Here is a 16,491-nt window from a genome sequence, read left to right on the forward strand (position 1 = left end):
AACAGGGCGAAGGTCAATCCCTCTTGAATCTACTACGTCGGTAGTTAAGTGTGGGAAACAGCGTTACTCCTGACATCCAAATGAGATCTCTGTAGATTAGAGTCTGTAGTTTCTTCAAACCAGTGGCTGCGCTGGAAAGCCCGGTCAACTTGTTGGCTCGAGCGCAGGTTTATGTTTAGTCTGTCCCCTCGCCCTAACCCCTCATTACAGCCAGTTTATCATGCCAGGAAGAGAGTGGCAAAAACAAATTAGTCCACGGGAGGGGAAAATAGCTGGAGATATCGATTTCGCCTTTTCATGCCAGAGTGGAGCACAGAAAATATTGGGCTATAAAAGGGAAACAAGGATATAAAGCCATTACAGTGCGCACTTAATTGATCCCACTTCCCATAACAAATTAATTGAGCGGAAAATGGCAGATGGCTTTGATGAATGTCATAAAAAAAGGCTTGTCAGCAAGCCCGGTGTGTGCGACCCCCTTGCTCACTCGCTGTATCGCATGAAGGAGCTGCTCATAGGATGGAGGCTTGCGGGAGTGCAGTGTGTGTTTCTTCGGGTATTTACATCCCAGTGATCCTGATGTTAATCATGTTGACTTATTGACATCATTGCTAATTGTCTACTGCTTCTTGGTGGATTTTTTTTTCTTTCTTTCCTCATTGTCTTGTTTCGCTCGGTCTGCGTTCCTTAAGTGCAGTCGGTGTACAGGTGCATGTTTGTTTGCCCACGTGGGAGTGTGTGTGTGTGTGTGTGTGTGTGTGTGTGTGTTTCAGTGTATGTTTATACTGACAGGCTGCTGCCCCAGTAGCAGAACAAATGCTAATTTAATCAATTGGCTATAAATCCTACTGGCCGCTGACTCATGCGTCTTCTGCCCTGGGGACTCCAACAAAAACCCTGCCAGTGCAGTTTGTCCGACACACACACAAACACACACACACACACACACACACACACACACACAGACAAGCATCTATCTTCCAGTCTCTTCTTTTTCCCTCTTCCATCACTGCAACATCAGAATTATTTCCGAAACAGCCAGTATATACAAACACACATGCAGATGTTGACACAATTGCTATTTTCTTCCTTCAGCTAAAATTCTTCAGCTGTGACAACTCACAGGCAGCAATCGATCCATGTTAGCACTCAAAAACACACACACACACACACACACAGACACACTCACACACACTCATGCAGGCATCCATCTCACAGTTAACTTTCCTGCTACCCATTAACCAGAGAATTATTTATTGAGAGCATATTTCTCCTCACTTTTGCCCCCTCTCGTGTACACACACACACACACACATACACAAACACGATGCTGACACACCTGCAGTTTCATGACATCCAAATCTGCTAAAGCTGCTGAGACAGCGTCTTCAGGGGGAGGGGGGCAAGACTGGTTGGGGGGCACATTGGGGCGATAGAGTGACAGAGAGACAGAAAAACAGGGATGCAGAAAGCGGCAGAGTGACAGAGAGAAAAAAATGCCAGAAAGAGCAACAGAGCGATAAAGAAAAAAAAACATAGAAAAAAGGGTGACAAGAGAGTGAGCGAGAAGGAGAGAGGAGCTGCTGTCTTCTAGCAGCATGGCTGGTTGGTACCCACAGGCTCTGTTCAGAATTCTGCAGGGCCTCTGTGGCCCCCGTGTTCCCCATCAATCTCAGCCTGCTCTGGCAGCCGCCAGCGGCTGCATCTTAATCTGCTGGGGCTGGACGTGAGGACGGACAGGTCGCCTGGGCCGCGCAGTAAATAACCCTTCTCCTGACTGTCCCCTTCTATTCCCCTATGCATACACAGGCATGGACACACATGCACACAGATACACACACACACACACACACACACACACACACACACACACACACTGACTGCTCTTTCTCTACACAAATATTTCTGCATCTTCTGACTTTGGAGAGACAGCTAAGTGAGTTCTGTGTCAAGTTTTAAGCATTAAAAATGCACCCTACACGATTAGAAAGTCAAATTTTCTGCAGTCAAGAGGGCAAAAAGTTCAAAGTAAAACATTTTCTTCTCCATTTTATGAAGAAGTTATGAATATACTGCAGAACATATAATGTATAGATTCAAGTCTTAAAATTATGGATAATTCATTTTAGGGTTCTGCCAAGTAAGAAGTAAACTATCTATTGTTTCTGGTTCATGTTTGTCGAAACATGTTTGAACACCCACTAATAACCAGAAAGACTTGTTCAGATCGATATTAATGTCAAGCTACGTCTAACCTTGTAAGATATGAGCAGTGTTATACTTGCTCCAGTGTCCCTAAGATACATTTAGAAAATCAAAGAAATTCCGATGAGCATGGAAGTTTCATTTTTGACATCGAAAAATAGGCATTTCATAAATTATTCTTAACACTACCTGCTAGCTTTTTGAAAAACTAATCACACAGTTTTCAAAAGCGGATGGAGGGTCCTTAATTGAAAAAACTAAAAGCGGTTAAAAGCTCTGGAAAAAGCACAAGACGAAATTCCGATTTTAATCAGATGAATAATTTCTGTACATTTAGTAATTTGTTGAATAACTCTGAAATTATACCTGCGCCAGAGAAATACCCAGACACTCCTTGTCTGGAATAAATATTTTAAATTTACATTTTATTTGTGACATCCTCTGCCCCGTGGGTACCTTACTCTCTTTCTCTTTTTTTTGGGGGGGGTGGGTTGTAAAGGCAGCTCTCACATCTATCAGCTTTTTATGTGCATTTGTCTGTCTCACATTTACACACATACGCACACACATGCGCACACAAAGCCGCCATCATCCTTACAAGCAACAGCAGTGACAGCTGCAAAGATCTGACACAAAAGATGCACTATCTGAGAAACAGCGGAGGAGGCAAGGTGAGAGAGAATCTGCGGATTAGAGGGCGGCTATCTCTCTCGCCCAGGGCCCCTCTGAAATCCAGGAAGGCAGCCGAGCACAAGTCGCCAGGCTCAGAAGCTACAAGGCCACTCCACCCACAACCCTACGCCAATCTTCACTGAGGATCAGTTGAATTTACAACCCCGGCGCAGCCCTATTCTGCTAACCTCCTCTTTTCCATTGGTAAGACCTTGACGGGTCAAAGGTCACCATATCCTCCCCACCCGCCAAGCATGCTTGCTCTGATGGCTGCAGGGCAAAGCACACAGTGTTCCCACTGGGACACCAGTAGCCATGGCAACCTTTGAACTCAGGCAGCAAGAGGAGGTTAGGAATAAGAGCAGGGTTTGTACGGTAACGGTGCTCAGCCTGTGTGAATGACAGCTTCCCAGGTTCTTTATATATCTCTTAACACACACACACACACACATATATCCAAGCTACATGTAAAAACACACACAACAACATATATCACATATACAATCACACGTCTAGTGTAGATAGAGAAGATAAACGCATCGTCATACTGCATGGACTCCCATACAAACAAACACTTGCCTTCTCTGTTTGACAGATGACCTTACGCTTTGTGTCACTGAGCTGCAGCGTCTGCCTCTGTTGGGAGTAATAGTGTCTAGAATGACATGTTATGACGGGAAAGAGCACTGCGGCAAGTCCACACAAACACACTCGCGCGCACACACTCTAGCACTTAGCCCTATATTTGTGTGTTTTTGTCTTTACCACTGTCTTGCCCTCCTTACCGTCTTGCTAAAAGAAATGTGGTAAAAGGGGGGGGGCTGAATGTCGATTTTCGTTTAAGAAGGAAAAAGGTCAAAAGCTAAAATATGAGAAATGTACTTCTGCACTGAAGTGTGGGGATTTTTTTTTTTTCTTTCGATCTTTCATCAAATGTTTTGACATTGAACTGATGTTGAGACATATGAATGAGACCTTGCAAGATCACACAGTATTTTGAAAATGTTATGTTCACTGGGGTAGAACTTGGACTTGGACTACATGTTTCACCTGCAGCATGAATACCTTAACAGGAAGTTATCTCTCTCCACAGAACCCCAATTAAAGGAAAGATTGTAGTATCGGCGCACACTTCTGGTTTCTTAACAGGACGAGTCGGCCTCGTTTGGAGCTCGAATCGTTTTGACATACGCGGAGGAGTGTGGGAAGGGCTCGCCTACCTATGTGAAGCCAAACACGGCCGATAAAAAAACACCAGAGACCAGCTTCAAACTTCCGGCAGTCAAAGAAGAAAATTACAGATGCTGCAGCAGCACAAAAAATTGGAGTGAGAGTAACAAGATGGTGTTTAAAATGAATAACTGAAATTGGCAACCTTCACTGCCATGTTTATAGCACTACTGGTAAGAGTTATCTGAAAGAGATGTCATTTTAAGATTCAGTGATTCGGGGATTCTGGTGTAGCCAGTGGATATCCGGATAAAAGGATTTCCCCTTTAACGCGCTGTAGTCATTTACAGTCCAAGAATGGAGTTAGAGTTGAGAGACGACATCTACGACTGGATGGTTTAACACAAATGCCAGATACATTTCAATTTCAATAAGCTACTAAAATGCGTCAGGCAATAGCTGTGATTGGTCAACACTACTCTGACAAACAGAAACAATAGCAGTATCTTGTATTTTGCATTTTGCAGTCAAATGCAGGTATCAGTTTATTAGCTCATAGTAAAATAACATGCACATCTCTCTCTTCCATTCAGGTTTATCAGTGGAAGTCAAATCAATAAGGTCATTCATACAAAAAAAATAACATGACTTTGAAAGCTCCCCGCTTAATTTGTCTAACTAACACAGCTTCATATTAGCGTTGGCTGAACTTTGGAATACATTTTTTGCACACGACTGTCGGAGGAGGAACAATTACAGTGACTAATAACTCTTGGGCGTTTGAGTATTGTATTTAGACGGACTTGAAAAAAAATCTGAACTTAGCCTTTAAGAAAGAAAGACGCACAGGATGGAAGATGCCGAGGGGGGGGGAGTGGGCGAAAAATCCTTGCAGGAGGAAGAGATAGAGAGGGAGGGAGGCGCTGACACCTTGACGGATTGATTGAGATCGCCCAATACACGGTGTTGCCTACAGCCTAGATTAGCAAGAGGTCTGGGTCAGCACAATCTGTGTGTTAGATAACTCTCCTGCCTCGCAGCTGCAGCTTGATGCACCTCAGCGACACAATATTTTACTGGGTATCTCTGAAACTCACATCTCCAGATTTTGAGAACCTAGCTCGTGTGTGTGTGTGTGTGTGTGCATGATAGAAAGAGACAGACTGTGGGGGCCCAGTATCCATGGCAACCCCAGCCAGGTGCACTGGTTCATATGCAATTCAGGTAATTCAACCTACGATAAAAAAGCATGCATATAAGGTCAGTGATATTCAAATGCACTGCATGTTTTTCTCCCCGTCGTATTCATATTCAGCATCTCTCTGGACGCGGCCGCGTGGCCTCCTGCAAGCCTATATGAGACGACATCTCCCACAATGCCCTGCTTGAGTGGCAGGTATGATATTTCCACTCGGTTTGATTGAAGACTGCATTTAAAATTCGACGGCAATGTTGACAGAATATATCAGGCATGTTATTAATACACTCAATATTGCAGAAGACATGCCTGACGCCGAGGGGGGTGCTCGTTACATACAGCGCCTCGGATCATGATTTGGATAGGGTTATGATTTTTCATATAACTGCATGATTAAAAAAACATACACACACCGAAGGAGAGAAGAAGGACAAACAGAGTGCAAAAGAAAGAGGAAGAGATGAAAACAGAGAGAGACACAGAAAAATTGGGGAAATGGAAAGTGTCATGGGCTTGCTGTCGATGGGGTTTTGGAGGCTTGCGTTAAGCCAGGGGCTTTGACAGCTGGGTTTAAGGAGAAAGGAAAGGGCTATGGATTGGAGTCAGGTCTCTGCTTCATATTCTGAAGATTAAACTCCTATCCTCCTCCTCCTACACCATTTTGGACGTCTGTGGAATCATTTTACTCTGCTGTTTGTGGGTGTTTCAGCAGTGATTTACAGCCAGGGTCGTTGCTACAGAGCGCTGTGATAAAAAAAAATAAAGAAATAACACCTTGCAATCAGATATTCTGTGCCAGAGCTCACCAGCATTAGCAGTCAGAATCAGAAATTTGATTTAATCACCAGGCGCGCTGACCACGTCGATATGCGCTGAAGAAGTGAATGATGCAAGGATTGTCTGATTCTGTTTGTGTGGTCATATGTGAAAGGCTTAATAAGGGAGCTTAATACATACAAAATGTAGAGTTGATAAGATTACTCAATGCATAGAACAATGAATTAGCAACAAATTTAATGACTGCATGGTAATAAAAAATCGTGTCAAAAATGCCAACACATTACTGGGTCTAGTTTTCTGAAATGGGAATATATGCCGATTTCCTCAGTAGTAAATTAAATATCTTGTGACGTTTTATAGTTTAATTCTCTGAGAAAACAATCTGCATGATTAATCAGGAATGAAAATAACCATTAGTTGCAGCCCTAACAAAACTGTCATCCATTTTTAATATACTGGTTTTCTGCTATGTTACTCCATCTATTGGAACACTCACTATATGTGCAAAACAATGAAAAATTGACTAAATATGCACAACAGGCATACAAATTGTGGACTCATTTTTAATCATATGAATGTGCACAGATTACATAGCCAAGTGCACACTGAGTACTAACTAATGAAACCTGCCCTCCAGAATTCAGGCTAATTATGGGTTTCTATGGCTATCCTAGCTGGTGGTCATTATTAAGGGAAATCAATGTCCAATCAAGTCACTGACATGGAGGAGGTACGAAGGCTGCTTTGGGTCAAATATTTATGATATTTGCTGTGAGAGTGTTAACGATGAACATGTGATCATCAGCGGTGCCTCACTTTGAATATAGAAGTGCAAAATGTAAGACTTTTGTTGGCAGATAGGATTCAGACAGTTTTTTATAGAGGACACAAGATTGGTTGGGTCAGCAGTTGTGTAGTCAATCACTCGATAGGTGAAGATGGGTATGTTTGACATCTGTGTGTGTGTGTGTGTGTGTGTGTGTGTGTGTGTGATTAAGAGACCTCCGAAATGACCTCGCACATAGAGATGATGGTCATAAATTGGTCTGAAGTCTCATTTTCCCTGCAGGATTTTGACCAGCTGCCACAGCTTAGAACCCATTTCACTCCTACGGCCCCGGTCCTCACACACCGAGCGACAGAGTTAATGAGAACATTTTATGGCCAAATTCAACAACCAAGGAGAAGCAAATGTAATGTGAATCATGAGGGCTGTAAATAGTACGTAATCGGTAATACAGGGCTGAAACCCATTGCTTTCTCATTAAAATCACAATGTAGTTTGGTGGTACAAAGTCAGTATCACAGTTGAGACCAATCTAAGTCACAGATTACTGATAAAAGAAACATGTTCTTAAAGATAACATCATGGGGCAGTGTCTGTGCTGTCTTGGTGGGGAGAAATAAAGAAGGATTTTGCTACCACCATGTGTACCGCACCAGTAACGCAGGCCATGAATTTCTGAACAATCTCAACAATGTGCCTCATATTTACTGAAAGTGTTTTATAAATCAAAACTAACATCTGGTTTAAAATAGAACTATAGGTGTAATACTGTGGCCTATATAATTGTATATTAAATGTTAGTTTATATGTAAAACTTACAATTTACAACACAAATTGATTGTCTCAGTTGGTCAGACATCTCATGATTAGCAATGTTTTTTTTAAAAAGCCTAGATTTGATTATAAAGCTGAAAGCAAATTTAGTTCATACTTTTTTGAGGTTTTTGACATGACAATATTCTTATTGTTGTGGATCAATGTGATAATTATATTATTAAAGTTGCATTAAAAAAATAACTGAAACAAAGAAGCCATGCAACAGGGAGGCTTTAATCAGTTCTGATCAACTTTTCATTTAGCAACTTGTTAATAAAGCCCTTTACCGCTGCTGCGCATGCTCAGACAAGTTTGAGGAGAAAAAAAAAAACAGTAACTTTCGTCTACAAAAGGAAAGATTCAGTTATTATAACCAGGTCTAGACACTGTGGGCTCAGGAGTGGGCTGGCTCTTACTGAAAATCACCTGGATGGCAAATGTGGGTGTGGAAACTCACACACACACAAACAAAGACACACAAAAACACAAAACTCATCCAGTGCAAGACTTAGAATTCAGAGCAGCTTTTTTTTTTTTTTAAACTCTTCACATTGTACTCAACCTGGATTAAAGAAGAAGATGGAGTATCTACACAGGATGGGAATATATAAAAATATAAGTCACTATGAAAAGGAACAGCAATGGAAGGCAGCAATACGCCGCTGCAGCGTCTAGCCCGCCGAAGCGCTTTCCCCTCGGCTATCTTCGGGGCGTTCCATCGTCTCCTCGGCAACCTTCGTGACTCTCCGGCCCTCCCCGTGTCCGCTCGACTCCTCTCGGTGAAGCTGATCCTCTGTCGTCGTCTCCCTCGTCCTCCTCTCCGTGTTGTTGTTCTCGGTGACGCGACGGAGGTGTAGCCTGACGCGGTCTCTTACGTGTCGGTCTGAATAAAAGTGGAGCTCCGTAGACCCGGGAGTGACGAAGCGAGTCTGTGTTGGTAAGAGGATACGCATCCGATGTTTGCTAAACAGATAGATGGCTGCCCAGAGAAGTTATTTGCGCCTAATATCCGCACAAAGCCAACAAAGAGATCATGGCGGCCGTGTTGCAGAGGCTCACAAAATGAGTCAGTCTCTGCAGGGCTCGCTTGCTCGCAACACAACAGAGACATAGGTATTAATATGGGAGTGGGCTTAAATGTGTTTTTTCTTTTCATAAACAGTTTAGATATAAGTTACAGAAGCAGTTAGCCACGTAAATGCTGTTCATGTCAACATTGTGTTTAACTCAAACTGAGCCAACAAACCCGGTTAGTGAAAGTGGGGTGTCCTAGTTGCAAACAAAAACTGGCATAATACAGCAACACAGTGCATGCAGACATTTCCCTCCAAATGGGGCTCAGTGCTAGCGACCTAGCGTTATTAATACCTGCTTGATGCTAGTGTTAGTTTCTGACTGCGGGTTGTGTCTTGCAGCCGAAAAGCGCCGAAAAGCTGCGACCTTTTTTTTTGTTTTTAAAAGTCTAAATAGAGGCTTGGTTAATGTTAAAGAAATGGCTGCTGCGCTAACCATCCAAATGCATCCACATTAGCCTGTTAGCATGTTAGCTGAGCTTGAGCGGCTTGCCCGCTAAGTTGTTAGCGGGAGTTAGCTTCAGCCGTCGGTGTTCATGGGAAGTGCGGGGCTAGTTTAAAATGTGGCTGCGTGTTTTAAATCGGGACTCAACCATTGTGTTGCTATGTCTTGGATGTCACACCTGCTACATGCTTTAAATGATTTTAGTAGGTAAAAAAAGTGTTTTTATAACGTTACAAATGAATGATAGGCTAGCATGTTAAGCTAAGCCACACCCTCCTCTAGGATATCAACTATCACTGGATAAGGCTCAACCTCCAGAGTATCTGCTGTGCACTTTCTCACTGTTTGTGCCACACACACACACACACAATGTGAAGCATGGCGATGCACATACAAACAAGCAGTTTCTTACTTTTTTTTGCAGATTTTAAATGACCATGGAGGCTGGTGCAGACACACAGCAAAGTGGTGAAACAGCAGTCTCGGAATCTGAGGCCCAGCAGATCACCCTGACCCAGGTAAACAAAATCATCACCTTTTCAAATGTACATGCATGTGACAATATAAAGGATAATGATGACTGCATAATTACTCTCTGAAAAGAAGAGTCACTGCTGCTGCTGCTGCTGAGAACAGTTCATAACGCTGCATACAGACAGTGTATGGTTATGGGTTGCAGGCATCCATAGCAGCAGCCCAGGTGTCGTCCAGTAGTCCCACAGTCACCCTAGTGCAGTTACCCAATGGCCAGACAGTCCAAGTGCATGGGGTGATCCAAGCAGCCCAGCCCTCTGTCATCCAGTCTCCACAAGTCCAGACGGTTCAGGTAAGAGACACTTTTGGGTTTTATTTCAGCACATAGTAATCACAGAATGCTAAACAAAAATAAGAAATAATTAAAGTTAATACTTGTCATTGTGAGCACAATATCTTACATGTTTGTAGTTCTGTTTTCTTGCCTCACCTTTGGCTCCACCTTCATGGCCACATATGTGCGATGAAAACAAATCCGTGTAAATGATGTATATACTTGAAATTAAAGTATTATGATTGTCATCACAGATTTCAACTGTTGCGGAGAGCGAGGACTCTCAGGAGTCTGTAGACAGCGTGACAGATTCTCAGAAGAGGCGAGAGATCCTGTCCAGACGACCTTCTTATAGGTCTGTGTGACATCTTATCACTAATCTGTTGTTTGTGTGTTTATAGCTGTAGAGCTCTTTTATACCATACACACATTTCCCCCTTAATGGTATTGCTTTGTTCTTTTATCTGCCTCACATGTCTGAGTTTGGAAGAGAATGACTGATGCTCTTCTGTTTTATTAACTACTGTTGCTGTTCAGCACATGATAAAAGGCTGCAGTTTCAGTGTTCATGAGGGGGTGGGGGGGGTAAATAATTGTGACTGGTTGTTTTTTAAAGTTTGCTGAGGTTTCTCTGTGATTGTTCCCCTTTGCAGGAAGATTCTGAACGACTTATCGTCAGACGTTCCTGCTGTGCCACGAATTGAGGAAGAAAAGTCAGAGGACGACTCAGCCCCTGCCATCACCACAGTCACCATGCCTACTCCCATCTATCAGACCAGCAGTGGCCAGTACAGTAAGTACTTTTGGATTCTGGGTAGAATACAGGAAGCTACATGTTGTCGCAACGTGTGGGAGTTCCTGCTCTTGAGCACTGTCCTTGTGCTCTTTACAATTGCAACAGCTGCAATAATCTCAACATCTGTCAAAATAATTGTAATATGATGTTTTTACCATATTGTGCAGCTTTAATCACAACACATTAAGAAGCTATTGAAAACAAAGTCTTGATAATTAGATGCGGTTTAATACTGACCAGTAGTGTGATTGAATTGGCTCATATTATACCAAGGGAACACCCCTCCTCTGGTGGCATTGAAGTGAATTCTGCTCGTCATTGTTTGCACACTGAGCTGTTTACATCGGATACTGTCGGACATTGGGCAGAGTTTGTCATGACACATAGTATGTATAGTAGTATTATGTTGTTAGATTAATAGCGAGTGATACTGCTTCACATTGCACAGGGACAGTATAACAAATTGTTTAAGCTGTATAGTATAGAAAAAGGACAGATGTAGAGTCAGTGTCTGATGCACTGGCTTTGGACAACATCACAGAAGTTCATTTGAGACTAATCCTTACACACGACGATGTCCCTCTTGCAGTTGCCATCACCCAGGGCGGCGCCATCCAGTTGGCCAATAACGGCACAGACGGAGTGCAGGGCCTGCAGACACTGACCATGGCCAACGCTGGTACAGCCCAGCCCGGTGCCACCATCCTGCAGTACGCCCAGACCAGCGACGGGCAGCAGATCCTTGTGCCCAGCAACCAAGTGGTTGTACAAGGTGGGGAAATAGTTAATCATGAGCATATTTAAAGCGAACGAATCAGTTATGCACTACAGTTCGACAAATGTTTTTAAGTAAATCTTTCTATCTCTGTATCTAAAAAAAAAAAAACAACAACCCTGTTCTTGCCTGTTTTTGTCCGCCAGCTGCCTCTGGTGATGTTCAGGCCTATCAGATCCGCACAACCCCCACCAGCGCCATCACTCCTGGGGTGGTCATGGCAACTTCGCCTGCACTGGGCACGGGAGGAGGCACCGAAGAAGTCACACGCAAAAGGGAGGTGCGGCTTATGAAAAACAGGTATGTGCATTGTGAGGTAGACAAATGGCGTAGACTTTTCCAGTTTATGCGGTAGTCTTGGTCGGTGCTGTTATCTTTGATACTGTGCTAAAGAATGCTACAGTTAAAGCAGAGCTGACTGTGGCTCTCTCTTAAGAAAGGAGAGAAATACTACACAGGTGCTCATTTTAGGTTTTCCTCACTGGGCGGGTGTTGCATGCAACGAATAAAGCAGCTTGGTTGAAGTGGCTAGGCCATGTAAGTAAATGTAGCACGTATTTTTAGACCTTGACCACAGACATAGACTCACACATGGTCTTAATGTCTCACAGGGAGGCAGCCCGCGAGTGTCGCAGGAAGAAGAAGGAGTACGTCAAGTGTCTGGAGAACCGCGTGGCTGTGCTGGAGAACCAGAACAAAACCCTCATCGAGGAACTCAAAGCCCTCAAAGACTTGTACTGCCACAAATCTGAGTAGAAACGTCACCAAACGCCTGTCAGGGGCTCAACAGGTGCCCATCTGTCCCCATGTACAGAGACTCAGCACAGAGCCATGCATCTGGATGCCACTCCCCCTTTTCTACTCTTTTGCTTTCTTTTTAAAAAAAAACTGCTGAAATATCTGTAAAGTGACTCACCAGGAATAGAGAAGAACACACCACCTCCCCCTTCAGCGATTTTTTTGAAATCGTAATTCTGTTCCCATCAGTTTCCCATGAAAGGGTGAGGCAATGTTAAGGACGGACGCGGAGGAGAGTTCAACTACACAGGGTCCTTGTGGTGACGCAATAGAACAGACAATGTTTCATGTTTTGATGCCACTGATGGGGAAGCATTCCAGTCACTGGTGCCTGGACTAACTGGGCAACATCACCAGCAACGGGAAACTGCTCAATTGCCATCGCCACTACCGACGGAACTTTTTACAGTTAAATCTCCCCGAGACACTTGGAGGTTACCTTCGTGTGCAACATTTGTAATTGTAACTGAGCTCTTGCATTAACATCTGTTACTTATTAATGCTTTGAAATGTAGATGGGCTGTGTCATGGACATTTTTATCTTTTAGCTATGTTTTGGTTTACTATGTATTGGATTATCTGCTTGCGTAATGCCATTGACTTTTTTTTTTTTTTACTACTTTAATTTACTCTGCCTTGATACGACATGAACAAAAAAAGAGACTGTAGTTGAAAATCTCTCAAGCGGAACATTTATTTAACTCTTCAAGTGTTTATTGGGTCTCTGATGCATGTTTCAAATCATATTCCTAAGTAAGGCTCTTTGTTTTTTTGTTTCTGGCAATCAAACATCCCCAGACATATAAAAGGAGCAGACTAATTTAGTTTCGTTTAGCTCACTGTACTTTAGAATAAACAGGGTCCCCGTGGCATAATATGCCTCTGGTCATAGTTAATTGTTCAGAAAAATTTGAATAAAACTCAGATGAACTGCTGCTCATGCATCAGAGTAAATGATGTAAACATAAAACGGTTAAATGACAGTGTTTGCGCTGTCTTCTCCCATAATTTTGTATTATGGATTTCTTTTAGATTCATTTTATTAATTCCTGGATTTGAAGAAAAGTCAAAAACAATGAGCCTTACTTGTTTTGCAATGGAAGAAATACCATGCCTGCATATGTCTTCTTCTTTTTTGTTGCCTTTTAGCTTTTATTGGCAGGACAATAGAAAGAGAACGAATGACATGCAGGAAAGGGCCTCAGTACGCGACTCGAACATGGGCCACTACTGTAAATGCTCAGCCACGACACAAAGTCTGCGCTAGGGATGGGACGATACGCGGTTTTATCGCGATTTAAAAACACTCAGATGAGTTTGATGAATTTCCATTATCGGGATAATCGGGAATATCCTCATGAGTGACTTGAAAAGCGGTCTTGCTTGCTAACGTACACTCTAATATTGATCTCCCTCCCTCCTCTAAATGGAGCCTGCATCTTTCCAATCATTCCAAAGTCACCATGTGTGAGGGCTCGGCTTGCCGCGCTGTATTCCCCACAAACGACGTTAATTCGCATGTGTGCAAATACTTTGGATTCCGAACTAAAGAACGATAGAGAGGTGAGATGCAGGCCCGAGGTGTACCATCTGTGACGCAATAAAAATATGTTTCTTAGCAAAATGTAAGGTAAAATGATCCCAGTATCTTAAAATGCCATTTTAAAGAGTTTTAATATGTTGTTGATTATCAAGATGTCAATCGCAGTTAGTTTGGCCAGGAAAATTGTGAAATGAAATATTCATATCGTCCCATACCAAGTGCGCATTCTACCCGGTGAGCTACAATGGTCGCTCACCTTTCACTCCATATTTCTAAACAAACTTTGGAAGCACGCGGTCCATCACTGGAATCATGGGTCGCCTTGAATGTTGGTGTATTATACCGTCTTTGAACATGTCATGAGCACACCATTTTGTTGTTGGGGAAAGTTTTGATAAGGCATCATCAGCAGAGGCCGCTTCAGAGTTCTGTTTACAGGATTACAAAGTGGCATGCGCACTTTCCTTGCATATACAATCCTCACACATTTCACGGGAAAATCTCACGCAGCGCCGCAAGGTTTTACTCTACAGTAACCCTGCTAACCAGTCATCAGTTACTGTCCATGAGTGTTTTGTTGCTTAGTGATGATCAAGGCATCATCGTGCATTTCATTAGATGTTATTAGTTGTGCCGGGCCTCATATCTCACCGAGTACGGTTCGATTGCACCTGTCGGACACCCTGCGAAAGCATTGTAAAATACGACCAAATCAAAAAGACAATGACTTCACGGTGAACAAAATGGATACTTTCATGATGATGAAATGCCATATTGTATTACTTTAGGTATTATGTATTGTCATTACATAGTATGCTTTTTTTTATGTTGCTTTTCATTAATTTTGTATTCACAATTTCTAAATGTCGGCACCAACTTGTATAAAACAGTGCATTATGTTAGAGCTATTGAAATATTACATTTTTGGCAGCTGTTAATAAATGTGTTTCTGGTAATCTTTGAGGATTTTTGAACATTTTATTTGATTCTTATGCAAAAAAAAACTAAATAATTACAAATAAGAAGGCAATCAATGAATGAAAACTGACTAGTTCGCACTCAGTTGTCACAAATCCTTCCTAGGTGGCAGTTTCCAAGATTTATACACATGGATGTCCCTCTGTTTGTCGTAGTAGACCTCTTCGACTGTGAACCGCTGCCTCAGCATGCTCAGGAAGTCTGTGTCTCGCTTGTAGCGGATCTTACAGGCCAGTAACACCACGCTGGTGTCTGAACACAGGTGCTCCAGAGTCTGCAGCAGTGGCACGAAGGTGTCCTCCAGGTAAACGATGTCTGCTCCCAGCACCAGATCGAATCCCCCTGCTGGGTATTGTTCGAGGCCCTCGCCCCAGGACAGCTCAGACACAACCACTGAACCCTGGGAGTCTGGGGGCAGGTTGGCCTTCACATTGGTAGACAGGAAGTCCAGGGCAGGCTGCCTGTCAGTGATGGTCACTTTGGCACCTTGAAGGGTTAAGAAGGTCACATTGACTGATACAATGAATATAGCACAATCATGTTTAATACCTTTTTATAATTCATATGAACTCACCCAGCAGGGCTGTCACAATGCCCACCAGTCCAGTGCCAGCTCCCAGTTCAATAGCTTCCTTCCCCTTCACCTCCACCTTCCCCAGCTCCAGGTACATACACATAACAACCGCCTGGAAAACCGACGCACTATAATCACATTAATGAACAACAAGGAGGAGTAGTAGCAGTAACGTTACCACTAATACCGTCACTCACCGCGTCCCACACTACTGCTGCTACCCCGAGCTTTTTCCAGTCCTGGGCGAGACGGAGGTCGTGGTTGGCGAACCGAAACTGTGCCGATGAGTTGTGGAGTTTGGAGAGCGCAGGTAACGAATTGTCTACGTACGGAACCAGCGCCATGCTGAGAACTGAACACAAACTGCACTATATAGGCATACTTACCTATATGTGTACGCATGCGCAGTGGGGTTCTCCTTCTTTGAGGTTTTTTAAAAGGCAGCTAGCTAATTTCCTGAGTCATTACTGCCATCTTGTGGAGCGAAGTATCACCTTCAGTGTCTTCTTTTAAATCCTGCCGGCGTCGGTTTTCTCCAAAATACCACGCAAATGTTCTTCCTCATCGCTTCACAACTTGCTATGTTGTAGTTTTGTTTTTTTAGCTAGTAAAAAATAAATAAATAAAAAAAATTCAGCGTAAGGAATAGACTCCATTCAAGAGTCTATGTATCGTAAAACGTTGACATTTCCAGCCAATCAGGTTCCTCCTTAGCTTAGAGGTGACCAATGGGAGGGCCTGGTTTTGCGATGGGCGTGTCTACGAAGGGTTTTTCTCAACGGCTGTGTAGTCTCTGTAATGGAGGGGGGCGGGGCCTGCGCGTGAATCCCTCCAGGTGTGTGAAGCTCACAACTACGTAGCAGCAAGGTCGTTTCCGGTTCGTGAGCCTTCTTGCACACAAAATAAAAGCAGGGAAATTGAGCGCAGTTTTAAATAATGTTTGTGTGATTAAAGGTTAAAGTATAAAAGAATAAAATAAACACAGGAAAATACAGGTTTGTCTATTGTTTAATGTGTGCATCACAAAAGTTCAAAACTTAATTTAAAAAAAGTCCTTTAATCTCGATACTAGA

At 43.0% G+C, this 16,491-nt stretch overlaps 2 protein-coding genes and 1 long non-coding RNA gene across 8 annotated transcripts; 1 reads left to right on the forward strand and 2 right to left on the reverse strand.

Moving 5' to 3' along the window:
* The first annotated feature begins 8,095 nt into the window (after positions 1-8,095).
* On the forward strand, positions 8,096-14,822 carry LOC127378504 (cyclic AMP-responsive element-binding protein 1). 6 transcript variants are annotated; one of them, XM_051427381.1, is made up of 8 exons: positions 8,096-8,565; positions 9,571-9,664; positions 9,802-9,972; positions 10,209-10,309; positions 10,608-10,747; positions 11,340-11,522; positions 11,672-11,825; positions 12,137-14,822. In XM_051427381.1, the coding sequence occupies exons 2-8, from the start codon at positions 9,578-9,580 to the stop codon at positions 12,279-12,281; spliced, it is 981 nt and encodes a 326-aa protein (XP_051283341.1). In that variant the 5' UTR covers positions 8,096-8,565; positions 9,571-9,577; the 3' UTR covers positions 12,282-14,822. The 6 variants fall into 6 exon arrangements, with proteins under 6 accessions (XP_051283341.1, XP_051283344.1, XP_051283342.1 ...); XM_051427384.1 differs by having other exon boundaries at positions 8,100-8,565; positions 9,826-9,972; XM_051427382.1 differs by lacking the exon at positions 8,096-8,565 and adding an exon at positions 8,572-8,741.
* Positions 9,765-10,222, reverse strand: LOC127378507 (uncharacterized). Its single transcript, XR_007888061.1, has 2 exons — positions 10,111-10,222; positions 9,765-10,021 (listed from the first exon to the last, which is right to left on the reverse strand). It is a non-coding gene; the product is annotated as an uncharacterized LOC127378507 (long non-coding RNA).
* On the reverse strand, positions 12,925-16,371 carry mettl21a (methyltransferase 21A, HSPA lysine). The gene is made up of 3 exons (XM_051427387.1): positions 15,616-16,371; positions 15,419-15,530; positions 12,925-15,330 (listed from the first exon to the last, which is right to left on the reverse strand). The coding sequence occupies exons 1-3, from the start codon at positions 15,760-15,762 to the stop codon at positions 14,933-14,935; spliced, it is 657 nt and encodes a 218-aa protein (XP_051283347.1). The 5' UTR covers positions 15,763-16,371; the 3' UTR covers positions 12,925-14,932.
* Between the last annotated feature and the right edge of the window lie 120 nt (positions 16,372-16,491).

Source organism: Dicentrarchus labrax, unplaced genomic scaffold, assembly GCF_905237075.1.
Source record: "Dicentrarchus labrax unplaced genomic scaffold, dlabrax2021, whole genome shotgun sequence".
Classification (NCBI taxonomy): domain Eukaryota; kingdom Metazoa; phylum Chordata; class Actinopteri; family Moronidae; genus Dicentrarchus; species Dicentrarchus labrax.

Bases quoted from the DNA above. Each gene is read 5' to 3' on its own strand.
- LOC127378504 (XM_051427381.1), top strand. From the start codon at position 9,578: ATGACCATGGAGGCTGGTGCAGACACACAGCAAAGTGGTGAAACAGCA. The intron at 9,665-9,801 runs GTAAACAAAATC...CGCTGCATACAG, and splicing joins AGCAGATCACCCTGACCCAG to ACAGTGTATGGTTATGGGTT. The intron at 9,973-10,208 runs GTAAGAGACACT...TTGTCATCACAG, and splicing joins CACAAGTCCAGACGGTTCAG to ATTTCAACTGTTGCGGAGAG.
- mettl21a (XM_051427387.1), bottom strand. From the start codon at position 15,762: ATGGCGCTGGTTCCGTACGTAGACAATTCGTTACCTGCGCTCTCCAAA. The intron at 15,531-15,615 runs GTGAGTGACGGT...TCGGTTTTCCAG, and splicing joins CAGCAGTAGTGTGGGACGCG to GCGGTTGTTATGTGTATGTA. The intron at 15,331-15,418 runs GTGAGTTCATAT...TAACCCTTCAAG, and splicing joins CATTGTGACAGCCCTGCTGG to GTGCCAAAGTGACCATCACT.